Consider the following 21,370-nt stretch of genomic DNA (forward strand, 5'->3'; position numbering starts at 1 on the left):
GACAAACGAGGACAACCCCCATAACCAGTGTGAATGATAAGTGTCTAGGTTTAATGGAATAGTCCTTTCTGCACCAAAGTAACGAAGAAGAAGAAAACGATAATTGCGGTAAGCCCAAAAAGTTACATATTTCAGTACAGATCTAGTAGCTTAATTGAAGGTGTACGAAACGTACTGACTATATTTTCTGGTTCCTTACATTTCTGAAGATTTGTAAAATACAGAACATAGTAAATTTCCTTTGGAGTATCTTTGATTGAGAAATAATCTAACAAGATACATGTTGTAATAAGCTCGTTTATATATCATATGCTTGGTATTGACAAAAAAAACAGGGACAAATCGAGACATATTCTTTATTTTCACTTCGTCTATCTCTATTAATAACCAAAAACATAGCAACTATAAAAAGAACATTGGCACTTTCCCTTGTTCAAATTCGAGTTAGAATAGCAATAAGAATAAAGTGCCTTCTCCTCGTCTTTTGTGGGGGTTCCATTCGGAGGTACGTCTGTCGTGGCTTGGCTTCGCCAATCAGCAATTTATTTATCTGCCAAATTCCCAGCTCACCCTAACTTCATTCTCTTTGAAATGCTTCAAATAATGTGTTTGTTCCTTCAATAAAATTCGGCATTCTGTACCAGTCAAAGGGCGTTAATGATATGAACGCTTGAAATCTCCTTTATATCCATAATTCAATAGAAAAGTTTTTTTCAGTCAATTAATTTCTTTGGTTTTTTCGTTTGCTTGTACAATCGCCGAGATTGACAGGGGCCGACCCTGTCGCCGATGTGGTATCATCTAATGCGTCTGCCGTGAGATACACTGACTCACAAAATTGATCATGTTTTCATTGTAAATGGGATCTATTATTAAAAACTCAAAAACGTTTTGATATTTTCTTAAAATATTTATTTTATTCAAACTATAAATTAAAACGGAATAAAAGCAGGAAAGCAATTTATATAAATTTCTTCAATACGATAAAAAAAACTGATAGTTATGTAACACTCAAACGTGTACAGTCCTGGCCTACGCCATCACTCCTTCTCAGGTAGGGTCTGCCTCGTCTTCTTTTTCTACCATAGATATTGCCCTTATAAACTTTTTGGGCTCACCACAATCTATTGAGCCGGTCTTTATCAGAAACCAGACGGTCATGGTAGCTGTTATCGGTAGTGGTTTTCGACCCTATATTGGAGAAATTATCAACGATCTCAAAGTTATAGTCCCCTATCTTTATTGTTCTCGTTTGACCAGTGTTTGGCGCCGCCTGCTCGATCTGGATGAAGGCAATCTGTACGTCGATCTTCCCATGATTTCGATATCGTCAGCATAGCCCCGTAGTTGGGTAGACTTAAAGAGGATGGTGCCTCTCGACGGTTATTGATTTTGAAAGGCCTCTCATGGCCGTGAATAGTTTGACCCTGGCTATGCTATCATAGGCAGCCTTGAATTCGATGAAAACATGCTGCAACTCATGGCCATATTCCAACAGCTTTTCCAGCGCTCGCTGCAGAGAGGAAATCTGATCTGTTGCTGATTTGCCTGAATTGAGGCCCCTGTGGTATGGGGCTACCCGGCCTGGTGCTCAGTAACGTGATACCTCTATAATTGCAGCACTTCGTGATATCCCCCTTTTTATGTATGCGACAGATAATGTTTCGTTGCCAATCGTCAGGCATTGATTCATGGTCCCATACCACTGAGTGTAATTGCTCGCCTCTATATTTAACCAGTTCGGCTGTAATTCCATCCGCTACGGTTGACTTATGATTTTTAAGCCGATGACTGTGAGGTCGCTTCTTCGCTCGACGGAGTCCGTGATAAGTCTATGCGTGTGCCCGCGTTCTTGAAGAATGCAGCATTCTTTCGTTCCGTTGCTAGCTTACTTTCATCATCGAACCAGTCGTTCCGATTATTCTGCGACTGGGGCCAAGTATGTTTGTGGTCGTATCGATTGCGACATTCTTTATATAGTTGTGAAGATCATCTCCAGGATCTCTGTTGACTGCGGTAATTGCGGCATCCATTTCCCTCTTATAGGTGTTTCGGGGCGCTGTGTTGTAGGTGGCTTCAGTATTAACTCTTACCTGATTGTCAGTGGGGATTCTGGATGGTGTTGTTATTGGAGCTCGGAGCACCACGCCAACGAGATAGTGATCCGGGTCTATATTGGCCCCCCTATATGTTCTTAGAAGTGGCGGCATTGAATCAGCACGTGGTCAATTTGGTTGAAAGTGGTCCTGTCTGCAGAGGCTCACGTTTGTTTGTGGACCCGCGCAAACCAAGTACTTCCAACAACCATTTCGCGTGACACTGCTAATTGGATAATTCGCAGTCTGCTATCATTTGTAGTTTTATGTAAGATATGGGTGCCAACATATCGCCTGAATACGGGATCCGCTCCCAAGAGCGATTTTTATATCATATTTGGGACAAGCTTCGAAGGTTCGTTCTACTGCCTCGTAGAAGGTATTTTCTCTGACTCTGCAGTCTCCTTGGGGCGTGAACGGTAATGAGGCTTATATTCCAGCAGGTTTAATTTTTTAGCTGGCTAAGAAACTTACTCCGAGCACATGGTTTACTGGATGGCTACTATAATATATGGTGTAGTGGCTCTTCTCCAGGAAACCAGTCCCTGCCCAGCGCATCTCTTGTAATGCTGTTACATTAGCGCTATATTGGGATGGAGTATCGGTTATCGATCTGTACAGGCCCACGTTCCATGAGGAAATGCGCAAATTGTTAATCCGTTTTCGTTGTCGGGTTCGTCGTTGTAAAATCCATCCGGCCGAAGCTCCTTTTGTGGCTTCGTAACAAGTTCCATGTAGGGTTGTCAGCCCTACCCAACCTCCAACCTGGGGGATCCTCGGGATAGGGTTTGATAGTAGAACTGATGGTTTTGGCTCAGCAGGTATCCCAGGTTTTATGCTCCATCGTGAGTACCAATCCACGTTTCGCCCTCGGACGTATACTACTCTAGCATCTTATCATCCATAATTTCGCATCACGCTTATTTTGATTCCCTCATTTCTCGTCATAGAGCTGCAGAGATGAATCTTTTGTGATTCCGGGGTTGGATTTCTGTTTATGCTTCGGTCCTATTGGTTTAATTTTAGTTTTGCATAGCATTTCTCCCTTTCTCCTCCAGCGTTTATAATAGGAGATGTGAATCCGCTTGCCATATTTCCGTCTGCCCAGCTGGAGCAAAAAAAAAAATCTTGAAATTTCTGGAACCAGCTAAACATTTCCTCTCTAAATATTGACATGGCTCGAAACTCTCATTTTAGTACAGAGTTCAACGTCTGTAATCTGTAGGTGCAGTCGCTCCCATCCAGCATTGCTTTGCTGCATTTTGGCGTTCAATGAAAATCGTTTCCCACCCTGAATTTTTGAGTTATGAGAACAGTCAGAAATCAGAAGGAGCTAGATCCACCCAATAGTGGATGTTGCAACAATTCGTATTTTCGAAAATTCACTTATTTTCGCAACGTGTATATGGAAAATGTTTATGAAAAATGATATTTTTCCTTTTATAGACCAGATTCTCACTCTCACAAATTTTCACATCCACCTGGTCCAAAATGTTACAATAATCTGGCCTTTAGATGTCACTTCCAAATGATTTCGATGACTTCCACGTATATAGACCCGTTTCCTTATCTACAATCTTCCGATAAACTGCATCGGTTACTGCGCATGCAACGATTTGGCGCAGTTATTTGGGCTTACAATACAACTCGCATACTGCTTGGTGCTTCTTTATGTCTTGCTATGTAGCATTCCTGGTCAACTTTGCTGGCTTTATAAGCTTTCTGTTGCTGCTCCTTAATGTTAATCGCCAGTATAAAAAGAGTTTCGCCAGCACATAATCAATCGGTAATACCAACTAATAATTGGAAATTCTTCCCTGGTTTGTTTGCTCTACACTAAAATGAAGTTGGGAGCCGGAAACAAAAGATCCAAAGATACAAATTTATTTATTGTAACCTTACGAACGTAGAGCCCCACATTGGGGCCATATGCAATGAACATTTGAATTGGGTGATGGTCAAAAGACCATCCTGGTTGGCCGGAATCAAACTAGAAGGAAGGGCTACTTCAAACAGCCTAAAAATTTAGCGAAATTGACCGTGATGGTCCGTCCATAAATATTAAAGCTCCGCTGAAGTATCCAAAACTTTTCGCTGGGTAAGATTTTACAATAAATTTGCAACTGTCTTCGGACTCATCAACTCATTTGGAGCATGGGTAAAGTAATAGCTTTCGACTCAAATAAAGAAGGACTCTGTTTACACGAGTACCGAAAGTACAACTATTCACTTCACACAGGTTGTCGCTGAAGATCGCGTGCCGACCCCGATCTCTGACTGGGGAATTGTCCTATGAGGATTTCGAGTATAACTTCCAGAAAGATGATCACTCACATCTCGATTACTTTTTGTAACAAAGATAAGTGCCTTTTAGGTCTCATGATGTTAGTATTATATTTGTGGAAAGGGATTGCTATGTCGTTGAATTTCCTTTATTTATGTCTCGGCACTGTAATTCTCTACGTTTTAAATACTGTTTGTTGCCTTCTCTAATAAATACCGTTGATTCAACCTCTTCGCATAATAACATAATAAGTAGAGTAAGCTGTTGGAATGTGAGTGTTTACTTGGTTTCTATAAGATAATTTTAACAAAAACAATGAGAGATGGTCTTTGATGGATTCCTATTTAAGGAGTCTAATTAACCAAAAGAGCTGAAAATAGAAGGTAAGACGTCTATCAGCGTCTTGTCGCTGTAAGGTGGGGATACCGGTATATACCGAATACACCCGTTGATATTGACTATGATAACAGGGAAAGTGAGATTTATCTCAGTTTTTCAGTCTTTAGCCACCGGTAACCCGTTGAAACGAAGTGCAATTCCACGTCGAATCCAAAGAGCTCAATCTCGAAATTCTTGGATCACTAACCATTTTCAGCACGAAACTGCTACAAAAAGGTCTGATTTGTATAACCAGACCGCAAGAGGCTCGTTACTAAAGGGCTATCCTGGCTCCACTGTTACTACATCAAACTTCCAATCGTGTACTTATTAAGACCAGTGGGACCCAATTGGTGGTGGTGGGTTATTGAATAGTAGAAATAATTGAAAGAGACTATTTTGAGGCTAGAGCCCCTTTCTTTGAATTTTCAGATCATTGTCCTTGGTATTTAAGCCTCTACCATTAACTTGGTCAGAATCATGCAACGTTTTTCCCCTAATATTTTCTGCAATGTCTGCACTACCGTATCAGACAACTATTAGTAGTTTGCGGCAAGCCTAAGGCTAAGGCTAAGAACTATGGGGAATTCATTAGTATTCCTATTTCCAGGTTACTTCCATTTGCTTTAACTTTGCCTTCAGTTTCACTATTTTCACACTCATTGATGCACGAAACAACCGACCAAACCCTATTCGCACTCAGGAATCCGATTTACTAATAAATGTAAGGCAATAAGGATTATTAAAATCAAATGAAATGGTTCCCTCAAATGGAATAATTACAATCTCCTTTTTCTTTCAAACCTGACGGGGATTTCCCTTTTCTATTTCATACACCTTCGATAAAAACTTAACGAAATTTCGTCGAATATGTGCAATTGCACAGCTGTTTAGTCACAATTGTCAGCTCAACTTCCAGGTTAGGTTGCTGTGAATTTCTTCCTATCTTTCTAGTGTAAATATTAAATAATAAAATGAACCTGCTCGGACGGCATTGGGGTAAAGTAACCATTGCGGGGTTCACACCATTCGGAGCTCTGCATGACACCGTCACCAAAGAGACAAGAACTTCACAAGGATTTGACCCTGACAAACTATCTTCAGAAACCGGATGGGATCGTTTGCGAATGATGTTTAGTATGGAGTGAGTTCGCATATTTACGACACATTTCCCTCCATTTCTAGATGCTTATTATTGTTATTTTCTCAGTGAATTCGGCAATGTGTCATCCGAAGTGAATTCCATGTACCAAGCGGGCTTCCTAGGGTTCCTAGTAGGCGCGATCTATGGTGGAGTAATACAATCGAGAACAGCCTATTTGAATTTTATGGCGAATAATGAGGCGACCGCTTTCAAATCACATTTAGAAGCTAAGGTTCATTAGATCACTAGTACCACCATTTGTAAAGACATCGTTAATTTTACTCCTTTGATACAGAGAAAGCTGCAAGACACAGTGACAGTGAACTTTGCTAAGGGCGGATTTCGCTGGGGATGGAGGGTAGCGCTATTCACATCATCATACGTGTAAGTTATTTGCATTACATTATTTTTTCATTTATAAGGTCAACTGTTACCCATTTCAGAGGAATCACTACTTGCATCTCGGTATATCGTGGAAAGTCGTCAATGTATGAATATGTTGCAGCTGGAACTCTCACTGGTAAGATTTAAACGTAGTTTTCCTTATTAGAAAAAGTGTAAAATGAAATTATTTTGTGAATCTTGAGTGTTCTCTGATAATACTTATACATTGCTGGTAAAGACGTGCTGTTGATGCATGTATGATTCTATCACTGGGAGACATGCTGTTAGCGTACTTTTGCTACCTTTTGGAACATTAACTACTAGGTCCAATTAAAACCGTGTTTACCCTTCGTTACTTGTATATACCAAGTGTTCAAGCTTCAACCCGCTGCTTTTTTTCTAGAAAAACACATCTTTTTTATAGGAACCAAAAAAACACTTAATTCAAAATACTGGCGCTTGCTATCTACACATTTTTTCCATTTCTCGGGTAATTTATTGATACCATCCCAATAAAATTGTTGATCTTTCGAGGCAGACCACTCATCAAGCCATTTCCGGACGTCTGTATAAGAATCGAAGTGCTGGTCAGCGAGCGATGAAAACAGATGATAGCCAGATGGGGTCTGGTCTGGTAAATAAGCGGGTTGGGGTAGTATCTCCCAGTTGAGCATTTCTAAGTAATTTTGAACTTTTTTCGACTTGTGCGGCGGAGCATTATCATGGAGGAAAATCAGCATTTCATGTCTTTGCTGATATTCCGACCGTTTTTCATTCAGAGCACGATGCAATTTGATGAGTTGTTGGTGATAACGGTGGGCATCGACAATTTCAACAGGTTTCAACAGTTCATAGTAGAGAATACCCCGCTAATCCCACCACACGCACAGCATCGTCTTCCGTACGAAGCGATTCATTTGGTTTTGCAGAAGATGTCGCTGGTTGGCCGGCATCAACCCACGATTTTTTTCGTTTAGGATTCACGAAATAAGTCCACTTTTCGTCGCCAGTCACAATCTCTTTTGTGTCTGACAATCAAGATTTTGTATGTGTTTTGGCGCCGTTCCATCTGCCTATCGTTCAATTCATGCGGAATCCATTTTCCGATCTTTTGAATATTACCCATTGCACGTAGAGGCATGGAAACAGCTTGTTGAGAAACACCTAACTGCTTGGCGATCATTTTCTGCGTTTGAATATCGTTCTCGTCCAAAAGAGCCTCCAATTCGTGGTCCTTAACTTTTCTGGGCCGATTTTCACGCTACTTGTCGCTCAGATCGAAATCGCCATCTTTGAAGTCTCGGCATGTTGTTTCTGATAGAGCATTGTCGCGGTAGGCCTCCACAAGCATTCGATGCGATTCAGCGGTTGATTTCTACAAATTGAAGCAAAAAAGTAGAGCTTCCTGCAAATGCTTTTTCCGGGAACAAAACTGGACATGATTATTGAAGAGAAAAAATATGTTTTTGCATGAAATTGGTGGTGATATGGACTGATAATTGTAGAGAAATGTCGTACTAAAAAAAATATGGCGTGCTCATAGCAGCTTGATTCGCTCACTGACGTCATCTGTGAGCAAACAGCGAATTTAGGCTTGTACACCTGCTACATATGTATATTTTCTTTAGTCGCTCCTGATAATATCCCAGCTGATTCAATGTCTACCTCTACTACATAAGGTAGTGTTTATTTGCATATCATTTTTGCACCTACTGTCGAAATGTCTTAAATTTTCAGCTGAATAAATTTAAACAACATTTCGTTTGCAATAGTTCCGACAATCAGGGCCCTGAATTTAATCCCGAGAAATTTTCAATTCCGATAACGTTTGTAGTGTCCGCGCATGCAGTCGGTTAGTCTCTACTTTGGTTTGTGTCAGAATTGATTGTTATCCAGTTATGCTTGATGAATTTTTTTGTTGATCCTAAAAAATTCACCCCGCTCCTATAATTTTCCTGAAATACAATGTACCCTTTTTTTCGACAATGGCTTAGATAGCAACGCCTATCGCCGATTGAATGATCACCATTCCGTCCTAGTGATAGATAATTTAGCGCTTTTAATTATTTTCTAAAGAGCCGAGTGTAGCTGACCGTGAGACGAGGATAGTCAGTTGTCCATTCTCGTCATTTCAGTGTAGGTGACGAGTGATCCTCGCCTATAATCTATATGTTATGATGCATGTAGCGCCGCAATAGGATGATATTTGGATATTCATTCCGAAAGACACAAGATCCCTGAATGGTTACGTGTCAGGATATATTGCAAGCATCTTAGGGAAAGCTGACAGCTTTTTTGAAAACAAACGAATCTTCGGAGATCACAAGTATATCGAATAGCCATGGAGAAACTAGCAGTGGATTTCTGGATTCACTAGAAAAAATGGGCACTACCAATCTGAAATTAATTCACTAAGTGATAGCTGAACAATCGAGCCGACTAGGTCTTGTCGCCAGGCAATGAGATCGTCATCGCCGGTAAAATGATTTGAGAGGAAAATTTTGTTTGCTCGCTTCTCTCGGAGTTAAAGTAACGACCCTCATAATTATAAAGCTAAATTTGTACTTAAGGATATGGGGGACTCCTGAGTCCGTCATCCAATTAATGGCGGACTGGGTCTATTGAAAAGAAATTTTCTTCCTCTGTTCCTGGCCCACGGATCCCTCTGTTTTGGACTAGAACCCAAAGTCATAAAAAAATAGCTTCGCCCAGAGCAGAGGTAGCTCATCAGACGCTGCCCCACCTTTGCCTTGGGAGTAGCGTGACTGAACACGACATTGGTATGGATGATATTCTATTTGTCTTGAACATAACTGATACCCGTGCTGTGTTATGCATTGTATATAGGAGGGAAACAACACCTAGCAACGACTACTCCCAGGGCAGAGGTAAGGCAGCGTCTGCTGAATTACCTGTGCCTTGGACGAAACCGTCGTCTATTTTTGTATAAATCTAAGTTAATTAGAAAAAGAGTAAGGTGTTACGAGTAGGTTAGATAAGCGTTTGAGCATATAGTGGAATTTCTGATATTTTTTGGTGCACAAGCAAATTGTTGATTTGTAAAGCGTCCCGTTGACGCACGTGTGTGTGCCTCTGTGAGATCCTATGTTATGCGCAAAACCACACGCGTGTTAGAAAGGGTGTTTTTTTAGTTGCATGAGAACTTTCGATATCGATAACTACGGTTTGATATGAATGTGAAATTGTGTTCACATTTCTGTTTAGTAAGGTTTGGCAGGCCTAGCCTGGATGCCGGTTGTTGCGCCGTTGATGATGATGATGAAGGTTTGGCAAGTCATCATGAATCGTTTAACGCCAGAACAACGTCTCCAAATTATGGAATTGAAAAAATATTTCTGTTCACGAAGTTCATAGCGTACTTCGCGCATTTTACGGTCAACATAAAAGACCTAGCGACTAAGCAATTCGTGCAATTATTATTATTGCCTTGTTAATTTTACTCTTGTCGATTCAAAACCGTCAACAAGATAAAGAAATGTGCTTACCCAACAGAATAATGTTGCTGTAGCACGAAGTGTTAAAGAAGACGCCCAAATGTCGAGTCGTTGCCATTCTTAACTTTGTCCTTCGACTACGTGGAAAATTTTACGTAAGGATCTTGGCTTACATGACTATAAAATGCAGCTCATGCAAGAATCGAAGCCACATGGCTGTGCTCATTGGGCTCATTTGAAACTGGCCAAAGATGAACATTTTTATCGAAGAATTTTGTGGTGAAGGTCATTTCTCGTTAGATGGCTTCGTCAATAAACAAAATTGCCGTATATGGATCGAAGACAATCATCAAGCCGTTGTCGAATCACCATCACAAATATTAAAATTGACTATTTGGTGCTATTTACAAACTGGCGGCATCATCGGTTCCTATTTCTCCCACAATGAAGAAGAAGCTGCCGTTGCGGTGAATGGCGAGCGCTGTCGAGCTATGGTTTCAACAAGACGGCGCAACTCACCATACAGTGCAGTTAACAATCGATTTATTGCGAAATCAATTCGGTGAACTTTGTTTCCAGAGGTGGCTCTGTTAACTCGCACATTCGTTCGTGCGATTTAACACCCCTTGATTACTTTTTATGGGGCTATGTTATTGGTTTATGCTGACAAACCAGCAACTCTTGAAGCATTGGAAGCCAATATTCAAGCCACCATTGGCGCCATACAACATCAAATCGCATTGGTCAAACGGGAAGAATAAAGATAGGAGACTACAACTTTGAGACCGTTGATAATTTCTCGTATCTAATGTCGAAAATCACAACCGATAACAGCTACGATGATGAAATCGGCGCACGGTTGTTGTCAGCCAACAGAGCCTATTTCAGCTTACAAAGACTGTTCCGTTCGAAACGTCTTACCATAGGGTCAAAGCTCTTACTGTACAAGACAATGATCTTGCCAGTCCTCATGTATTCCTCGGAGACTTGGGTTCTTAGCAAGAAGAATTGCGAACTCTTGGCCGTGTTCAAGAGAAGAATCCTCCGAAAAATTTTTGACCCCCTACATGAGGATGGACGATTCCGTAGCCTACATAACGACGAAATCTATGAGCGATACCATGACCGTCCGGTTGTGGATAAAATCTGGCTCAATAGGTTACGGTGGACGGGTCACTTAATCCGTATGGATGAAGATGATCTAGCCCAGAAAATCTATAAGGGCAATATCTATGGTAGAAAAAGAAGACGGGGCAGACCCTGCCTGAAATGGAATGATGGCGTAGGTCAGGACGCCAGACAGCTTTTAGGGCTATCGAATTGGTGGACCTCGGCGCAAAACCGGGTTGTCAGGAGTTCCTTATTAAGGCAGGCCTAGACCGGATACCGGTTGTTGCGCCGTTAATGATGATCATTGGCTCCTCTCGAAACTCCACAAAATGTTCAAGAATAGAATGTTCCTGAGCCCATTATTTACTTAATTAAATTATTATTTGTATCGCATGGTCCAGCCTTTTTCTTGGATTAATATTCAATATTTTAAAAAAAAAATATGTTGGCTGACAGTTTCGATTGTAGGCTAAGGACCATCCTGTCCTCACACAAAATAATAGGCAGTGTCTAATGAGAGTGCCCCTGCCATGCGAATGAAACCTGCAGCCAACATAATTCTCTCGAAACTATTATAATGGCTCACCATTGGAAATTTTTATATATCCTTCCAAGTCTTAACAGGTAAGGTAAATCTCTTCAGATAAAAGACAAGCAAAATTAACGTAATAAAATTGTAAAATGCAACTTGCCTTTTAAAAAACTGCTAAAGCTAAACAGACATTCAAATTTCAACGCGATCCCTTTAAAATGGATAACTTTCGACAATAAGATATCCCTCAAAATTTATGTCTAACTATCGAGGGCTGATAAGTCATCAACAAATTTGCGTTTTGCCAGCCATTCGTTTTCTAGGTAGTCGTCGAGTCACCAGCAACAAAAGAAACTGAAATTACCTTCTTCCATGGATGGATAAATGGCTCGTCCACACAGGCTTTGCCTAGTTATATGTACCAACATTAGATTTTTTCTTTGCTAGGAGATAGTGGAAATTTTTCCAACCTGCACACTTCAAACAAATTATGTACCATGTTCGACCTAACCCCAACAACTGTCTTATATGTTTTATTGTCTCATTTTTGCTGAGATATTTCCAATCGCCTTCATCTCATTTGCTTCTGTTACCATCGCATACAGCTAGCAGCAGTCATTGTTCCTAGTTTTTTTCAGATATCACCTGCTCTTTAATTTCAAGGTGCTTTCCTTTCAGGTGCTATGTACAAAGTTAATTTAGGATTACGAGGTATAGCAGTTGGTGGACTTTTAGGATGTATTCTTGGTGGTGTTGCTGGTGGGCTATCTTTAGCAATATTGAAAGCTTCTGGAACAACAATGGAGGAAGTCCGATATTGGCAGTATAAATGGAAGTTGGATAGCGATAAAGCCTTCCAAGAAGCAATAAAGAAAGTATGTACTGAGTGTTGTCATTTTGTGGAAGGAATTCGTTAAATTTTGTTTTAAATCGCTTTCAGAGAGGTGATGAGGATAAACCAGCCGTTGAATTAGCTCATGATGAAAAGTTAGAAAATAAGAAAGTGTCATTAGATAATTTGTAAGTTATGTTTGTAGTGATTGCTTAGTTGGAATATACATGTTCAAATAGAAACATCTAAACTAAACAAGTTGGAAGATTTTCGATAGCACATTGAAGTAATATTTGAATAGGCTAGATTATTTGGAAATAGGAGGCATTTGAAGGTACGTGTACATTACGAAGGAGATTATGATGATTTTACATTTTTTCGCTCAATTATTAGACGGAAACAATAGTGAATAAATATTGTCTTTAGCGAAGAGTAACATTCTATAGAAAGCTTCTTTTATTAGTCGATTTTTCTAAACCATCTTGCTTCTTATTTTGGACCATGACTGATTTGATTCCTAATTAACTCTAAAGATCTTTCTTAATTGATTTTAAAATAGCTGTTTATTTGACTGGACATCCATTAAAGAGTTTTGCAAGTCGATTATTGTAAATTGTTCAAGTTTTAGATGTGAGGCTTAAGGCTTAGCACACTGATGTTTTTAGACAAATTAAAGAGGTCTGTAGATAGTGTAGATATAGTTCTTCACACGGTGTTCTCTTGAGGCTACCTCAATCACAATCAAGAAAAGCATATCTCTTCACATCAATAACTTCAGATTCTTCTTTATCTCCTCCTCTTTAACCGTTGCCAAGTTCGGTAGGGGGGTGGGTTCATTTGGATTACATTCGCTACTTTCTCGATGAGCCGAGAGGTTCTCCAATCACCATTTAGCGCATAAAACTATTGCTATTTTAGCTAGGTTTGAGGCATTTCCAATCGACTTTAATTTGTCCGGGTACATATCCATATAAATATCCTCATCATACTTCACTTCTACTTTTATTCATTGCCATTGAGGCCCGGCTAGCAATAGGACAGGACGAACGGAGCTGTGGTGGATTTTGTATTCCAGGAGTTCCTTGATGCGTTGATCGAAAGTTAGGGAGCACCATTGTTTCTAGGTTGCGCTGAAAGGCTGAGAGCATCGAACTGATCGTTGTTGGCAGGTCGCTTTCACACCACAGTGTTTGTACTGGCTTCATTTGGATTGGTCGTCAAAAACTCTGTTTTCTTCACATGTAACCGTAGCTAGTACTGTACGAGGCGATCATTTCATATTTGCCCGAGTTCTTTAAGGTCGAGTTTGTTCTGAGGCAACAGAAAAAATATCATCTGCATAGAGTAGTGTGTAGAGCGCTAGACGAAGAGGAGTGAGAACATGAGTTCCTTTGGAACTAGATGCTGTTGGTGCAGATTGCATATTAGATGAGTATTTGTGGCATACGATCAAGGTGTAGAAATGTAATATAGAGGGTTGGTGCTGCTTGCGATTCTTTTTTTTCATGGTACGGTGTGTGATGCCACAGTTCTTGATAGACTCGATTTGGTTGGCGGTCACAATACGTTTGTTAAGAATGCGCTGGAATCTTTATGAAATCAAATAACAATCAATCAAAGATAATTTGGATATCCCGCAAAACATTTGCTCAGAAAGTGAAAATAAAGTGAACACAATTCAGTCGATTGGAAGACGAGGAGGCCTTTCAAGAATTGAATTACTTGGGCAATATTATCAACGTTAATAGAGGAATCAAAACTGATTTGGTGTTTAGTAGACTAAATAGCGGTCTGCATGGAGTTACAACGTACACCAATGAATGTTTTTATTTTATGGAACTTGTTTGGCATCGGATCCAGTTTGTTTCATCTCTCGTGCTCGCTTATTTAATTAATGTTGTATATTGATTGCTCCATATTTGATCTTGTTTTCTCCCTACAAATTAGTTTTTCTATTGGCAACTTTCTGTAATTAGTTTTCTCAATTGTATCAAAGATGTAATGACGGAAGTGTGACTATGATATCAAAAAAGTCAAGCGATGACGGCTTTACGGTTTCTTACCAGGGCAGAGGCAAATCGTCAGACGCTGCCTCACCTCTGTCCTGGGAGCAGCGTGACCGTAGCGGCTCGCAGATGTTGAGTGCTCCTTTATATAACTCGTAGAACACGACATGACTACGGATTACATTGAGCGCCAATCCGCCTTATTGACCAGAGCTTGGCCAGAGCTGAAATATTCGTTTTGAGAATGATGGGGTCCTAAGTCCACATCAACTTAATGCTGGACCGGACCAAATGGGGAGCACCTTACTCCCTCTTTCCTGGTCCACGGACCCCTCGCTTAGGGCGTGCACCCAAACTTTTCAAAAAAGTCAAGCGATGACGGCTTTACGGTTTCTTAGAAGGGCAGAGGCAAATCGTCAGAGGCTGCCTCACCTCTGCCCTGGGAGCAGCGTGACCGTAGCGGCTCGCAGATGTTGAGTGCTCCTATGATATGTTGATGAGATTTTTGGCATAGTCTGAAAGGATAAATTTGCGAACAAAAATGTACACTCAAAAACACAATTTGCAATAGAAATGGGAGAACATGGATCACTATTATTCTTGGACTTGCGCATAATAAACGAGCGAATCGATTGTCATCAAAATTTAGGAGTAGGTTTATATTGTTTAGAAGATGGTTTATGTGAAGTCTGCGCAAAATCGGTCAATGCGTTCGGACCAGATTTGTCCACATAAAATGTATATGGAAAGCAACTAATATAACATCAAATACGTAGGCGCGTATAAGCGTCTGCTGTATGTGTATTATGTACTGATGTTATGCACACGGCAAATACACGACATTTGTCTGATGCAGAAATTTGTCTGTTTGATATCTGATTCCGACTCAGACATTTATCTGACTGTTGTGTGAGACAGATATAGACATTTGTATGATGCAGAAAAAGGCTTTGTCTGAAACAGACCGATGTGTGAGACAGACACAGACATTTGCCTGTATGTTGTCTGAGGCAGCCTTTGTTGTAATTTTAAAACTCAAGAACGAGTTTTCAAAGCACTACTCAAGATTGGCGATGACAAAATTGCAAGCGATTGAAATGGCTTTATCACATTACCAAAAAACTTTTGCGCAATTTGACAATCAAAAGAAGAATTGATTGATCGCGTTTTCCAAACATTGTTTAAAACTACCCAAATCATAATTAGTTAAGAGAACGTGCAGTTTTAGCACCAAAAAATGCAAATGTTGATGAAATAAATTCTCTAATTCAGCAAAAATTGACTATTGATACTACTATGGATGAAGTAGACGCAGTCAATTATCCGGTTGAATTCTTTCGAACCATCCGGTATGCTATCGCATCGTTTGAATTTGAAAGATTAAATGATTCATCGGTCACACTTTTCGAAATCTCAATTCACCAAAATTTTACAATGGAACGAGATTCTCGGTGAAGAAATTAATGCTAAATTTGATCGAAGCAACGATTTTCATCGACAAAGCAAAAGAAGAAGTTGTGTTGATACCACGCATCCCATTAATATCAACGGAGATGCCATTTCAATTTAAACGTCTTCTACTTCCCGTGCTTCTATCCTTTGCTATGACCGTTAATAAAGCTCAAGGACAAACGCTTCAAGTTTGTGGTGTGAATTTGGTTTCCATGGGCAATTATACGTAACATCTTCCAATGGCCGCTCCGAGGAACCCAATTAGCGCTGTGGTGCGTCGTTTTGATGCCACAAACTCCTAAGACCGTGAGGTTATGAGAGCCGCGAGGCAGAGTCCAGACGACTCGAATCTTCAGAGCTAGTCCAAAGCATTCACGAAGGGAAGCAGCTCTCCCACCCTGCAGCTAGAAATCTCTCTGAGGTCACCAAAGAATGGTTTACCCAGTGTCCGTAGCCTGACTTTAGCTAGAGCTGGGCAATTGCAGAGAAAGTGCATGAGAATCCTCCTCGCCCCCCTTCTCCGCAGCTTCGGCGATGCGAATTGTAGGGTATGCCGAGCCTGGCGGCATGGTCAACTATGGGCCACTGCCCGGTGCAGACCGCCGTAATCTTCAATGCATTTGCACGCGTCTGGCACAGGAGCTATCGTGATCGGGCTATGTTATAAGCAAGCCAAATCTTCCTTGACTTGGCACAGCTAGTAACCCTTCGCCATCTGAGGCCTGCGGCTGCTAAATAATGGGAGTAGACGCCGGCCTTGACAGCCGCCTGCGAGACACCGACTGTTCCCGACGAAGAGCTGCCAAGAGCACAGCCCCTCCTAGCCAATCCGTCAGCGCGCTCATATCCCTCTATGTTCCTATGTCCAGGAGCCCAGAGGAGGGGTGATCTTGAGCATGCCATCCAGACTGTTCAGCGCGTCTCTGCACTGCCTCACCAGCCTGAAGGATGTCGTCCCTGAGTACAAGGCCTTGATGGCCGCTTGGCTGTCGGTCAGAATGGCTATGTTACGTTTGGGGCTCAGATCACGCTCCAGCCATCGATAGACTTCCAGTATCGTTAGTATTTCCGCTTTGAATGCAATGGCGAAACCTGGGAGACCATACGACTCGGATACACTATGTGTATTTAAGAAAACCTCCGCGCCGACTCCACAGACCATCTTTGATCCATCGATAAAGAATACTGTGTCGTAACCCCGGTCTTCCACTTTGCCCTGGTTGGAAAATCAACAGCAAAGTTTCTCGTGGAGTTCAGCTTGCGTGTCGCATATGCCCAGATGCAACGCAAGTTGCGATAAAATTTTATAGGATATACAAGATGAAACATTAGGGCAAGGTTTCAAGAGCACGTAAAAGAAGCAGAGTAAGATGAAAATCGAAGAGCTAATACGGTTAGATCGACGGTGACAATACATATTACCGAAGACGGACAGTCGGTGACAAGAGACCACATAGAACTATAATAGTACATGTGAATAAGGCTCAGACATTACCGCCTACCTAATTACTGCTACTTCCTACTGTTCATAAGACATTTTGCCATTCCTCTGATATCCAATTTGATACCATCGTGCAATCACTGAACGTGGAAATACATTTTTTGGCAGGTCAATTAACGTTAAATTACAATTCGACACATCTATGACCAGTTTTCTTGTTTTTATGCCCATGCACTTGTAGGTACGTTTCATTACATCGACAGCTGTTCTTTCAGAATTTAACTTAACCAGTCAGACAGTTGCACAGTCTTCTCGCATATCAGTTTCAGCTTTCCTTTGCACATTTAGACACTCGTTAGACTTCATAGTATGAAAACTCAACGCGATACTAATGGTTTGAGCAATATCTCGATATTCTTGTCCCGGACATTTTGCTGGAGTAATTACATGTTTCGTATTTAAAATTTTATAGTTCATCTGAAATTTGTTCTTCGAACCTTCTTAGTTTTTTTTCTTTAATGATTCCCCAAGGGAACCGATGTCTCAAAAGGTACATGACGGTTGGACCATGGTTGAACCAAAACCAAAAAAGGAAAAGGAGAGAATGAAGAACCGTCCCGAGGTAATCATCCTTTCAAGCACGGGTAGCATGTCCCATGAAGAGTGAAAGCTGACCCTGATCTCAAAGGCTTCGGAGGAATGTAAGCAGGATCCAAGGAACCAAAAGGGAGATCTCATACTAGAACTGAAAAGGTTTGAAGAGGGCAAAGCATGATGGATTTCGCAGCTAAGTCAAAAATTTGCTTGAGGAAAGTGCTGCCGTGCGTGCTCAAAAGCATGAGATCGCTATACAGTGCAAGAACGTAGATGATATAACTTCTAAGGCGGAAGCAATAAAATTTCAAAATTTTCAAGCTTGTAGCCCACAAATTACTATCCCTTTGAGTCGCCTCTTACAGCAAGCAGCGAAGGCTTTGATTGTATTCTTAAGCCCCATCTGACAGGGCTTGCCCTATTCCCTTCATAACTCTTGTTAAATATTTTCTATTATGCTTTTTATGCGATGCATCTCTCTTCCGGAACCAGTAGTAGTCTAACATGATGCGTCCTATCTTCCTTGATATCGACTCTGGCCAAACAGTTGTGGTATCGCTCATAAATTTCATCGCTAGATAGGCTAGAAATCATCAATCTTCCTGTAGAGAACCCGAAATTCTTCGGAAGATTCTTTCCTCAAACGATGCTAAAGAATTTGGAATTTTTCCTAACCTAAGTCTCCGAGGAATTCTTGTACATGAGAACTGGCAAGATCATTGTCTTTTACATTACCAAAATTATATTCTTTTGTCTTTATTGTTCTAATTTGATCAACACCGAGGCCACAAGTTTGATCTCCCTAAAAGCTGTCTAGCGTCCTGACCTACGCCATCGCTCCATCTCAGGCAGGGTCTGCCCATCTTCTTTTTCTACCATTGATGACTTTTCGGACTGGATCATCGTCATCCATACAGATTAAGTTACCCGTCCACGCTACGCAATTGTCCATCCTCATGTAGGGGACCGACTATTCTTCGGAGGACTTTTCTCTCGAACGCCGCCAAGAATTCTTGTAAGAACCTAAGTCTTCGGGGAATACATGAGAACTGGCAAGATCATTGTTTTGTACACTAAGCGCTTTGACCCTATGGTAAGACGTTTCTAGCGAAACAGTTTTTATAAACTGAAATAGGTTCTGTTGGCTGCTAACAACCGTGCGTCGCCTGCTCGATCTGTTTGAAACTCTACTGTACATCTTGGGTTGTTCTTCCCATGATATATCGTCAGCATAGGCCAGTAGTTGAGTGGACTTGAAGAGGATGGTGCCTCTCCCATTTACATCTGTATCTTGGTTTGTACTGTATCTGTACATCTTGGGTTGTTCTTCCCATGATATATCGTCAGCATAGGCCAGTAGTTGAGTGGACTTGAAGAGGATGGTGCCTCTCCCATTTACATCTGTATCGCGAATCGCTTTCTCCAGGGTCCTGTACTTTTCGAATTCACAGCCCTGTTGGTTCACCCAGGCTTCCGTCCTCCGTTTGTGGAGTCGATTCCCCGCTCGACGGGGTTCGTGATAAATCTCCGCGGCCAGCGCATTGCTTGCAACGCTGTTACATCAGCCTTATATTGGGGCAGGATATCGGCTAGCTGCTGAGTAGCATTCGGTCTGTACCGGGAGCGCACGTTCCAAGAGCTAATTCGCAAATCGTTATTCTGTCTTCGTTGCCGGGTTCGTCGTTTCAAAATCCATCTAGTCCGACGCTTCTTTCGTAGCTTCGTAACTTCGGTCTTCCGTGTAGGGTTGTCAGTCCAACCCAGCCCCTAATCCACAGGACCAGTTGGCTGAGCTGGCGTTTCCCAGATTTTATGCTCCATCATGGGTACCAATCCATGTTTCGCCCTGGGATCTATACTACCCTTTAATCGCTGTGAGACTTATTTATGAAAAGTAACATCGTCCAGGTAATGTCCATCATGCACGATGCACGGCTCAAGTTTCTTCTCGAAGTCTTCACACAGACCAACATCTCTGCAGAGATGGCAGCAATTTCTTGAACGATTGCATTTTTTAGCTCATCCAAATCTCGCGATTTGTGGCTATAGACCCGGCTCTTTAGGTGCTCCCACAGAAAAAAGTCACACACTGATAAGTCAGGTGATCTGGGAGGCTAAGGAACTTCGCCAAGAAACATGCGTCCAAAAACTACCATTGAATCATTAGCGGCGTGGGACATAGTGCCATCCTGCTGGAACCAAACATCTTTTCAACGGGTTCTTCACCTTCTCAGTTCTGATTTCAAGAGCATTGCAACTGAAATGGCGTCTTGTGTATAGAGGGAATATCTCGTCACCCTCCTGTCTCAGTACAACGCAGTTCAAAACCGTCCACCTCCTGTGTGTCTTCTCCGGTCAGTAAGAGACATAGCTCTCCCATTACCGAGTCACAGCTAGATCATATAAGCGATCGACGTTGAACTTTGGGGGCCGAAGCGATGGTGATTCCAGGGCATCATCGTCGACAAATCTGGAGATTTTTCATCAATCCTAGTCATCTGTAGGACAAAGATATTCGCAGAGCTAAAGCTATCACCTAAGATCCATTCATGCTAAAAACTGGTCTTTCATTCATTACTTATCACAGTTAATTAACCAATTCTTAGTGGATATTCTGACTCTAATTAAATCAATTGTTTTGTTCCTTTCATTACAGGCTGCTGACCATTATTGGATATGAGCACCACTTTCCGTATTTAAGAGGAGCTCCTTCCTGTCGGAGTGGTCGGAAGTCAACGAAAATTTATCTAAGCCTTCTCAACGGATAATTGCTGTAATCTTTATTCTACCAGAATCCTCGAATTAGCGGTCAAATTGGATTTCTCCGAGATCGAAAGGACAATATCATGTACTGTCTATTACCATTGGATGGGCTATTTCTCTTGCAGTTGCCGCCAGAATTATCAGAAGCCGTTTGTAGTCCTTTGAACCAGGAAAGAAGAGTCGAAGGAGTCAGAAAAATAGGCGAAAAAATGGTGTTTTGTTTACTTAAGGCTTGAAAAACATTTTGTAAATTATCATGTTTCAATTCGAATTTATCCTTTTTGTAAACAAATGTACAGTAACTTTTCGATATTGTTCGTTACATATTAATTATTACTTTAAATGTACACGGAACTATCTATTTTTTGAATAAAAGAATTTTAAGTTAAACGAAGGATTTTCTTTTTTGCATTTTCCCCATGAAAACACCTTTAAACACAATTTTTAGGTTGGAGAAAGAAGGATAATTCTAGTGCAATTGCACCCTTAATCCAAATCCTTCCACTGTCTATTTGTTCCCTAGGAAGTCCTGAATCTGTGTTATCTTCATAAAACCAAACTGCATCCAAGCCAACCAAATCATACAAAAAATATAAAAATCGATTGTAGCCGGTCCAGGGCTAAAAAATGGATCCATATCGATGCGGCCGAAAAGTTAAAATTTCAACGTGAAATACTAGGCGACCATAATCCGCAGGCAGCAAAAATTGAGTCGGTTGTTTACCTCAATGTTTTGATATTTGTGGACCAAATTTTTGTTTACATTCGAGGTGTTTTGGTAGCGACGCTACCTGCGACTGGCTCATTGTTTATGTTTTTGTTTTGCATGCAATGGCGGCTACCATGGGATGTTTACAAACAGAAGTTTTGAGGTTATGTTCAAAAAATGGGGATTTTGG

General features: G+C 41.1%; 1 protein-coding gene across 1 annotated transcript; it reads left to right on the top strand.

Moving 5' to 3' along the window:
* The first annotated feature begins 5,659 nt into the window (after positions 1-5,659).
* Positions 5,660-20,861, top strand: LOC119660362 (RPII140-upstream gene protein). Its single transcript, XM_038068870.1, has 7 exons — positions 5,660-5,902; positions 5,969-6,134; positions 6,198-6,286; positions 6,346-6,422; positions 12,062-12,258; positions 12,324-12,403; positions 20,365-20,861. Exons 1-7 carry the CDS (start codon positions 5,733-5,735, stop codon positions 20,474-20,476), a joined length of 891 nt encoding a protein of 296 aa, XP_037924798.1. The 5' UTR covers positions 5,660-5,732; the 3' UTR covers positions 20,477-20,861.
* The last annotated feature ends 509 nt before the right edge of the window (positions 20,862-21,370 follow it).

This window comes from Hermetia illucens, chromosome 6, assembly GCF_905115235.1.
Source record: "Hermetia illucens chromosome 6, iHerIll2.2.curated.20191125, whole genome shotgun sequence".
Classification (NCBI taxonomy): Eukaryota; Metazoa; Arthropoda; class Insecta; order Diptera; family Stratiomyidae; genus Hermetia; species Hermetia illucens.